This window comes from Myodes glareolus, chromosome 4 (assembly GCF_982192425.1).
Source record: "Myodes glareolus chromosome 4, mMyoGla1.1, whole genome shotgun sequence".
Taxonomy (NCBI): Eukaryota; Metazoa; Chordata; class Mammalia; order Rodentia; family Cricetidae; genus Myodes; species Myodes glareolus.
In genome coordinates, this window is record NC_142029.1 from 87752395 (window position 1) to 87763357 (window position 10963).

The following is a 10963-nucleotide window of genomic DNA, read 5'->3' on the forward strand; positions in this document are numbered from 1 at the left end:
GATCTACTATAAGAATAAGAATTAAAGAGATTATCTAAGACATGTTTTTTTTTATATTCCAGGTATAGATCAATATAAGACTTAACAGTCTTTCTGTAGTGTTCATTCTCCCTCCTGCTTTATAGAAATCTATGTTGAGCAATTGTTGGTAGATGTTTGCACATCTTAATATATTTGTACAGTTGAAATCCATCCCAAAGTCAAAGCCATGCAAATATCTTAAAATGTTGTATCAAAGCAATTTTAAGGAGACAATGATATAAGCAATTCATCAACCGGATGAGATTGACATTTGCTGAGATTGTGTTATCAGAGGGAATGATCTGCCACAACATAGAATTATAAAAACTGTAAAGTGTCAATCTTACTTTCCCCATAGTCAAGGGCTCTGCCAATTTCTGAGCAGAGCTACATATCTCACAAGCCACTGAATTTCTGATGTTAGTCTTGATAGTGTCAGCTTTCAGGTCCTAAACAATTCCTAGTTGTGAAACAGAAACTGTTGGGTCATCAGAGTTACATGTATCAGGCTGCATATGAAGTCAAATGTTCTCTCCCTATTTTAGACTCATTCTGAACAACTTCTAGCTCTCTCTTTCAATTCAAGATTCTCTTTGTTTCATTCCATATGTTTCCTTATTGGGTATACATGGGGTATAAATTAGTACTTGTATTACTATCAATATAACCTAAAACAAGTCAAATAAAGAAAAAAGAAGATTTATCTTAACCCTCTGTGTAAGAACATTACATATTGCAAAAACTTTCAGGTAGATGGAAGTTTTGTTTGAATAGGCATGATTTGCGGGAAGAGGTTACTAGAAATAAGAAAAAGAAAAACTTATATATACATTTAAAAAATTCCAGTTACTCAATATTTGTGCCATAATCACACACACATACACACACACATATAGATATATTAGTAATATGTATACATAAATGAATGTGAGTATGAGTGCGTACATGTGTGGTAAGAATCAAATAGGAGCTTATATATGTACTACATCACTGGGTTATGATGTCACCTATAGTTTCAATTTTCTAGAAACAATTAGAATTTTCCTTCAAATGATCATTATTGTTATATAAAAAGTGAATAATGACTTTAGACATTGCATGTTATTAATGTGTCTTTATTAAAAGTAATTGGTTCTTTTCAATAGTTCAAATGCGGTGGCAAATTCTGTTGTACTTATGACAAACCAAACTTTTACAAAAATCACTGTCATTGTTAATGACATTTAACAATTATTAATACAAAACAGTCTAATTAGTCTCCAATAATTATAAAAATTGACGAATACTACAGGAAAACACATAATGTCATTTTTGTAATGATGAGGTGCAAATTCCAAAATAAGAAAAATATTGACAAACAATAAATAGTGCTAGAAACATTGACAAATCTACCGTGGTTCAATTTAGTTTACCATTCTCATTGATTGCAATTCACAAGCATATTTTCAAAACTTAAATTGGAAATTCTCTATAAATTTCTCTCTGAATAGGCCAATAGTAGTAAAATTATCAGAAATTATTCATCTGTCTGGCTCTCCTTGGTCATAGAAGCACATAGATAAAAAGGAAATAGAGTTCTCTTATGATATGAAATATGTCATCTTGTGACTCTACCTTGTACAAAGATAAAGCTGGATCAACACTCAGAATATATACGCAGGTAAAAATATTTTCTTATCTCCAGATAAAATAATAAAAATTTTTGTGAAGAAACAAGAAGAAATAATACATTGGAAACCTTGCCAGAATACAAAAAATTATGAAAGGAAGAAATTAGAATATTGATAAGGTGAGAGCAAAACAAAGTGGAGAAAAAGACTCAAATTGGGAGTGTGGACTATGACAGCCCGAGTGCTTCATTTAAAGTGAGTCTCCTTAGAGATCTCTTTAGAGCAACTTTGACATCCTGATTCCTGAGACTGTAAATAAAAGGGTTCAGCAGTGGCAGTAAAAATGTATAAAATACACTGAGAATTTTCCCCTGAACCACAGACTCATCAGATGATGTTTTGATATGTGAAAGCATACCAAATCCATAGAATAGGGCCACAGTTATTATGTGAGAACTACAGGTGCTCATGGCTTTGTACAAACCCTTACCTGATGACAAATGAGTGACATTAAAAAGGATCAAAACATAGGACATTAAGATGACAACACTAGATGCAATGACCACTGTGCTGACAACAACAGAACTCACAAGCTCACTGGCATAGGTGCTGCTGCAGGAGAGCTGGAGAAGGGGGAAGATGTCACACATGTAGTGGTTGATGATGTTAGAATCACAAAAGTTGAGCCTGACCATAAACACTGTGTGGACAGTGGCACCAGCTAACCCCATGAAATATGAACCAAACATCATCAGGGAACATGTCCTAGGAGACATGATGACCATGTACAACAGAGGTTGACAGATGGCTACATAGCGATCATAGGCCATGGCTGTCAACACATAGCACTCAGAGTGGACAAAAAAGCAAAAGAAAAATAGCTGAGTCATGCATCCACTAAAGGAGATGGTGTTCTTCTCTGAAACAAAACTCATTAGTGTTTTGGGAGTAAAGACAAAGGAATAACATAAGTCAATGAAGGACAAGTTAAAGAGAAAAAAGTACATGGGGGTCTGCAGGTCTGAATTTAGGAAAATGAGACTCATTAAACTCAAGTTTCCTACCACAGTGACTGTGTGATACACCAGAAACAGGATGAACAGGGGTAGCTGGAGCTCAGGTTGGTCTGTCAATCCTGCAAAAATGAATTCGGTGACTGAAGAGTCATTCTTCATAGCCATTTTTGTCACAGTAGATCTGAAGAAACATTAGTAAAGGGTCACATTAAACAATGAACTCTGTCACTGACTACAAAAGTGTAGTACCAGTTGTTACAAGTTCAAGGTTGTCTTCAAAGCATTCAGAGATCATTGCTTCACATTCCTGGGAAATCTCTATTTTTTTTCCTATTTATGATAAACACCTACTCTTATTACAGGCACAACTCCTAAAGTCTGTAAACAACCATTTTCTCTTGTCTGTTTAAGCTTCTTCTGTTTAGGGACAAAAAGAAAATAAAACATCACTGTATGCTAAACTCTTGACTTATATAGCTTTGAGTTTTGGGGAGTGTTATAAAGGTTATGAAAATCTAACTTTTTTCAGACTAAATATGTGACTGCTGTTGTACCATACAGGCTCTTTCACTCAAATATCCTAAGGAATTTATGATTCTGATAATGATAATGATAGTTAGCAATACAAAAGAGATTTAGACCTCTTAAAATATCTATGCCAGGGACATGACATGATTTCAATTAAAGAATTTTCTTAAAAGTTGTCTTTATTTGATCAAAAATAATCTCATTTGCATCCAGTATATCATTTATCTCTATAACATAGTAGTGTAAGATAATATATTAGAAATTATATTATTCTGTGATTTCTATTGACACAAAACTTATAGAATGATGGAATGAGTATCTATTATTTTTATATGTATACAACAAATTATGAATACTCTTATATATAACAAATATTTCTTTAAAATTTAAAAACATTTTATTAGGATATCTTACAGACTGTAGTTAAACTATGGCTTCATAAGTACAATAATCTAGTAGTTGCTCAGTCAGATAAAGCTATGTGTCTCAGCTAGTCTGTAGAATCCTGAAAAAGGAATGTGAGTGCTGATGAGGTGAGAACAAGCAGGAGAAGGAAAAATCCTACCTTCTTACATTGTTCCTATATAGGTTTCTAGCAAATGGAGTGACCCAGAATAAAGGTATGCTTTCCATCCTTAATATCTAGATTAAAGGCATCTTCCTGCCTCAAGATCTGGATCATGAGTGTATCCTCCATTTCTTGATTATATGTAATTCCTGTTATAGTCAAGTTGACAACCAAAAATAGCCATCAAAGAAGTATAAATAATTATTCTCTTCTGATGACACCTCCCATGGTGAGTGATTTCTCCGTTAAGGGTAGAAATAACAGAACCTGTGTTTATTTAATGTAGCATGAATATAAACACTCTCTCTTTTGAGACACAAAGTTTATTTCTAATTCCCCAACAGGAATACCTAGTACCCTGAGCAGAGTATTGGGTTGTTCCCTTCAGAATTCTACTCATTACGCCCTGCACAACTCAACAAGAGAAATAACCAGGGACATACTCAATTGCCATTTTTAATAATTATATATAAGTCTTGCAATTGCTTCAGTAATTACTAAATAAACACTCTACAAAAAGTAAACGTTTTTGGAGCAAAACATTTAAGAAAAAGGAATATGCCCCCAAAACAGTTTAATACCAGGTTTTTTATTTCTTATTAATGACTCTCTACCAAAATTTTAACCTATGTGGCTTTGTACATTTATATTAACATAACCACATTTCTGTGTCTATCTTAAAATATGTCTCAAAAAAGATGATCTGGGTATGGCTCAGTGGTAGAAAATTATTTTGCATACACAAGCCTCTAGGTCTAATCTCAGCACTGTTATAACTATAATAATAGTAATGCAAAACAAGATAAAGGAGTTACTGTATTGTTGTATTAACTAAATTTAATGATCTACATAAAGTAGCAAATAAAACTGTCCTAGACATGTAAAAATCTGTATTCCCCATTCCCTGTTTCATAAAACGGTAAATCAGGATTTCTCATCCCATTAACCTTTTAGAGGAAGTAAGTAAGCTGTATTGTTCTCCTGTGTGTTGTAAAATGAACATCATCTCATAGCCATGTTCAGTATTGCATGTTGGTATTATAAACCTCAACATCGCTGCCTGCAGAAAGGTAGGCCCTGTGTCAGTTCAGCGAGATTCCTGGCCAGAAAGGGGCACTGATTCTCTAGCAGAAGATCCATCAGAGGCGTGAGTTTGCTCCTGACCCATGGCATAGGCCTGGCAAAAAGGAGCTCAGGCATTCCCCGACCCCCTTGACTCCCTGGTCACTTTGCAGGGACGGCTCTACCCTGCTAAGCTATCACCCAGGACCCCTTCCCTTATTCCTCCCTTCCTCCTCAGGGCCATAACATCCCCCAGCTCAGCCCGCTTGGACTCCAGGACTGGGTGGTAAATACAACCCATGCAGGAGGGAATTCCTGTGTTTCAATAGCTTATCTGCAGAAAGGTAGGCCTTCTGTTAGTGAGGTACCTGCCCAACAAGGGAACCTGACCCGGTACCAGAAGATTCATTAGAGAGCATTTGAAAGAAGAGATGGACAGGCGCCAAGGCAAGAATTCCTCCAACAATCTGAAAAAAAACATGAAAACACCAGATACCTGCGATCCTACAAAAGGAGGACTTGAACACCCTAATCCAGAAGAAGTGGGAAAAAGTGCGATTATGAAAGCAATAGAGTCCCTTAAAAAGGATATGAATAACTCCCTTAAAGAAATGGATAAGAAGTATCAGAAAAAGTTTGAAGAAATGAGTAAATGCTTAAATGATACCCTGGGGAATCAAGAAAAAAACAATCAAACAGGTAATGGAAACAGTTCAAGAAATGAAAAGTGAAAGGGAGGCAATGAAGAAAACACAAACCAAGGGCCGGCCGGATATGGAAAATGTAGGTAAATGAACAGAGACTACAGAATAAAGCATAACCAATAGAATACAAGACATAGAAGAACGAATCTCAGATTCTGATGACGCCATAGAAAAATAAATGCTCTGATCAAAAAAACGAGCAAATCCAACAAATTCTCATCATAAAACATTCAAGAAATCTGGAACACAATAAAAAAAATCCAAATCTAAGAATAACAGGGGTAGAAGAAGGAGAAGAATTGCAGATCGAAGGCCCAGAAAACATATTCAACAAAATTATAGAAGAAAACTTTCCCAACCTAAAGAATGATATCCCTATGAAGGCTCAAGAAGCATACAGAACACTGAATAGACTGGCTCAAAACAAAAAAATCCCCTCGCCATATGATAATCAAAACATACAGATTAAAGAAAGAATATTAAGAGCTGCAAAGGATAAAGGTCAAATAACTTATAAAGGTAAACCTAGCAGACTTACACTGGACTTCTCCATGGAAACCATGAAAGCCAGAAGGTCCTGGATAAAGGTACTGCAGAAACTAAGAGACCATGGATGCAAGCCCAGACTACTATACCCAGCCAAGCTATCATTCACTATCAATGGAGAAAACAAAATATTCCAGGGTGAAAATAAATTTAAACAATTCGTAGCCACAAATCCAGCCTTACAGAAAGTAATAGAAGGAAAATTACAACCCAAGGAATCTAACATTGCCAACACTGCTTACAATAACTCAGACATCTAGCAACCCATTACAAGCACAACTCAAAGAAGGGAAACACACAAACTCTAATACACAAAAAAATAAATAAAAATAACCGGAGTAAACAACAACTGGTCATTAATATAACTTAATATTAATGGACTCAACTCACCTATAAAAAGGCACAGACTAAGAGATTGGATACGAAAACAGGATCCAACAATCTGCTGTTTACAAGAAACACACCTCAACCACAAAGATAGACATCTACTCAGAGTAAATGGATGGGAAAAGGTTTTCCAAGCAAATGGTCCTAAGAAACTAGCAGGTGTGGCCATTCCAATATCTAACAAAATTGACTTCAAACTAAAATCAATCAGAAGAGACGGAGATGGACATTTTATACTCATAACAGGAACAATTCATCAGAATAAAGTCTCAATCCTGAATATCTATGCCCCTAATATAAAAGCACTTGTGTAAAAGAAACACTTCTAGAACTCAAGGTAGTCATCAAACCACACACACTAATAGTAGGAGACTTCAACACACCTCTCTCTCCAATGAACAGGTCAATCAAACAGAAACCTAACAGAGAAATAAGAGAATTACTAGAGGTAATGAATCAAATGGACTGAACAGATATCTATAGAACATTCCACCCAAATAGGAAAGAATATACCTTCTTCTCTGCAGTTCATGGAACCTTCTAGAAAATTGACCACATACTTGGTAACAAAGCAAACTTCCACAGATATAAAAAAAAATTAGTAACCACCTGTGTCTTGTCGGATCACCATGGATTAAAGTTAGAATTCGACAATAACTCTAAACCCAGAAAGCCTACAAACTCGTGGAAGCTGAGCAGTCAACTACTGAATCACTCCTGGGTAAAGGAAGAAATAAAGAAAGAAATTAATATCTTCCTTGAATTTAATGAAAATAAAGACACAGCATACTCAAACCTATGGAAAACTATGAAAGCAGTGCTAAAAGGAAAGTTGATAGCACTAAGTGCCCAATTAAAGAAAACGGAGAAAGCACACACTGGAGACTTAACAGCACACCTGGAAGCTCTGGAAAAAAAAGAAGCAGACTCTCCCAGGAGGAGTAGAAGACTGGAAATAATCAAACTGAGGGCTGAAATCAACAAAATAGAAACAGAAAACAATCCATAGACTCAGTAAAGCAAAAAGTTTGTTCTTGGAGACAATCAACAAGATTGACAAACCCCTATCCAAACTAATCAAACAGCAGAGAGAGAACATGCAAATTAATAAGATCAGAAATGAAAAGGGGGACATAACCACAGACACAGAGGAAATTCAGAGAATCATTAGATCTTACTACAAAAGCTCATATGCCACAAAGTTGGAAAATGTAAAAGAAATGGACTTGTTTTTAGATAAGTACCATTTACTAAAGTTAAATCAAGACCAGTTGAACAATCTAAATAGACTCATTAGTAGCAAAGAATTAGAAGTGGTTATCAAAAACCTCCCTACCAAAAAAGCCCAGGACCAGATGGTTTCAATGCAGAATTCTACCAGAACTTCCAAGAAGAGCTAATACCTATACTCCTTAATGTATTTCACAATATAGAAACAAAAAAGTCATTGCCAAATTCTTTTTTTTGAAGCTACAGTTATGCTGATACCAAAACCACACAAAGACACAACCAAGAAAGAGAATTACAGACCAATCTCACTCATGAAAATCGACGCAAAAATTCTCAACAAAATACTAGCAAACCGAATCCAAGAACACATTAGAAAAATTATCCATTATGATCAAATACGCTTCATCCAAGAGAAGCAGGGCTGGTTCAACATACGCAGATCTATCAATGTAATCCATCATATAAATAAACTGAAAGAAAAAACCCATATGATCATTTCATTAGATGCTGAAAAAGCATTTGACAAAATCCAACAACCCTTTATGATAAAGGTGTTGAAGAGATTGAGGATACAAGGATCATACTTAAATATAATAAAAGCTATTTACAACAAGCTGACATCTAACATCAAATTGTATGGAGAGAAACTCAAAGCCATTCCACTAAAATCAGGAACACGTCAAGGCTGTCCACTCTCTCCACACCTCTTCAATATAGTGCTTGAAGTTCTAGCAATAGCAATAAGACAACATAAGGGGGTCAAGGGAGTTCGAATTAGAAATGAGGAAGTTAATCTCTCGTTATTTGCAGATGATATGATAATGTCCATAAGCGACCCCAAAAACTCTACCAAAGAACTCTTACAGCTGATAAACACCTTTAGTAATTTGGCAGGTTACAAGATCAACTCCAAAAAATCAGTGGCCCTCCTATACACAAAGGATAAAGAAGCAGGGAGGGAAATCAGAGAAACATCACCTTTCACGATAGCCACAAATACCATAAAATATCTAGGGATAACTCTAACCAAGGAAGTGAAAGACCTATTTAACAAGAACTTTAAGTCTTTGAAGAAAGAAATTGAGGAGGATACTAGAAAATGTAAAGATCTCCCTTGCTCTTGGATTGGAAGGATCAACATAGTAAAAATGGCAATTCTACCAAAAGCAATCTATAGATTTGTGCAATCCCCATCAAAATCCCATCAAAATACTTCACAGTCCTTAAGAGAACAATAATCAAGTTTATATGGCAAAACAAAAAACCCAGCATAGCCAAAACAATCTTATATAATAAAGGAACTTCTGGAGGCATTACCATCCCTGACTTCAAACTCTATTACAGAGCTACAATAATTGAAAACAGCTTGGTATTGGCATAAGAACAGAGAAGTCGACTTATGGAACCGAATAGAAGACCCGGGTATTAACCCACAAACGTATGAACACCTGATTTTTGACAAGGGAGCTAAAGCTATACAATGGAAGAAGGATAGCATCTTTAAGAAAAGGTGCTGGCATAACTGGATGTCAACCTGTAGAAGAATGAAAGTAGATCCATATCTATCACCATGCACAAAACTCAAGTCCAAATGGATGAAAGACATCAACATTAATCTCACCACTTTGAACCTGATAGAAGAGAAAGTGGGAAGTAGTCTACAAAAGGTAGGCACAGGAGACCACTTCCTAAGTAGAACCCCAGTAGCACAGACAATAAGAGAATCAATGAATAAATGGGACCTCCTGAAACTGAGAAGCTTCTGTAAGGCAAAGGACACTGTCAGTAAGACAAAAAGGCTACCTTCTGACTGGGAGAAGATCTTCACCAATCCCTCATCAGACAAAGGTGTGATCTCCAAAATATACAAAGAACTCAAGAAACTAGACACTAAAACTCTAATTAACCCAATTAAAAATGGGGTACTTAACTGAACAGAGAATTCTCAACAGAAGAACTTCGAATGGCCAAAAGACACTTAAGGTCATGCTCAGCCTCCTTAGCGATCAGGGAAATGCAAATCAAAACAACTTTGAGATACCATCTTACACCTGTCAGAATAGCTAAACTCAAAAACACCAATGATAGCCTATGCTGGAGAGGATGTGGAGTGAGGGGAACACTCATCCATTGTTGGTGGGAATGTAGACTTGTGCAGCCGCTGTGGAAATCAGTGTGGCGGTTTCTCAGGAAACTGGGAGTCAACCCCCCTCAGGACCCAACAATTTCACCCTTGGGGATATACCCAAGAGATGCCCTATCATACTACAAAAGCATTTGTTCAACTGTGTTCATTGCAGCACTATTTGTAATAGCCAGAACCTGGAAACAACCTTGGAGTCCGTCAATAGAAGAATGGTTAAAGAAGGTGTGGAACATATACACATTAGAGTTTTACTCAGCGGTAAAAAACAATGACATCTTGAATTTTGCATGCAAATGGATGGAAATAGAACATGCTTTACTGAGTGAGATAACCCAGACCCAAAAAAATGAATATGGTATGTACTTACTCATAAGTGGATTCTAGCCATAAATAAAGGACATTGAGCCTATAATTCGTGATCCTAGAGAAACTAAATAAGAAGGTGAACCCAAAGAAAAACATACAGTTATCCTCTTAGATATTGGAAGTATACAAGATTGCCAGGCAAAAGTTGGGAGCATGGAGGTAGGGGAGGGGTTGGGGGGAAGGAGCGATAGGGAGAGAGAATAGAGTCCCTTCTCATAAAATCAATCATAAACCAGAAATACTGCTCTTCCCAAGTCTTGCCTCTATGAGTGAGTCAGCCAATTATGAAGAAATTGTCCTACTTTCTGTATCTTATTGTGAATTCATGACATCCATTCCAGAAGGGGTCTTGGCATGTACCCAGGAAGAACGAGTATGACACAAAGGGACTTTAAGTTGGCAATTTGTCCTTAACTTTTTGTCTATTCACATTAATAGAAAGAACTTTTCAGTGTCTTTCAATCCTAGCAATAACACTGGACTGTTTTCCTTAATCTCTGAAATTTTTTAGTAGCTCCTACTTCATGCAAACACTTGAAAAAATTAATCTATTATATTTCTCTTTAACTAATCTGTCCTTTAAGAAGAATGTTAGACTTGGACCACAAGTGTACTATCTTCAATCTTTAAGAAGCAGAGCTGAGAGATTCAAAATCCAAGATTATATAGTGAAAACCTGTTAAATACACACACACACACACACACACACACACACACACACGAAGGAAAACAGCAGACTGAATTAAGAAAAGAATAGAGAAAGTCAGAGTGGAAAAGGA

At 36.1% G+C, this 10963-nt stretch overlaps 1 protein-coding gene across 1 annotated transcript; it reads right to left on the minus strand.

Annotated features, from left to right (window-relative positions):
• Positions 1-1858: 1858 nt before the first annotated feature.
• On the minus strand, positions 1859-2818 carry LOC148122371 (olfactory receptor 8C8-like). Its single transcript, XM_087905943.1, has one exon. It carries the CDS (start codon positions 2810-2812, stop codon positions 1859-1861), a length of 954 nt encoding a protein of 317 aa, XP_087762069.1. The 5' UTR covers positions 2813-2818.
• Between the last annotated feature and the right edge of the window lie 8145 nt (positions 2819-10963).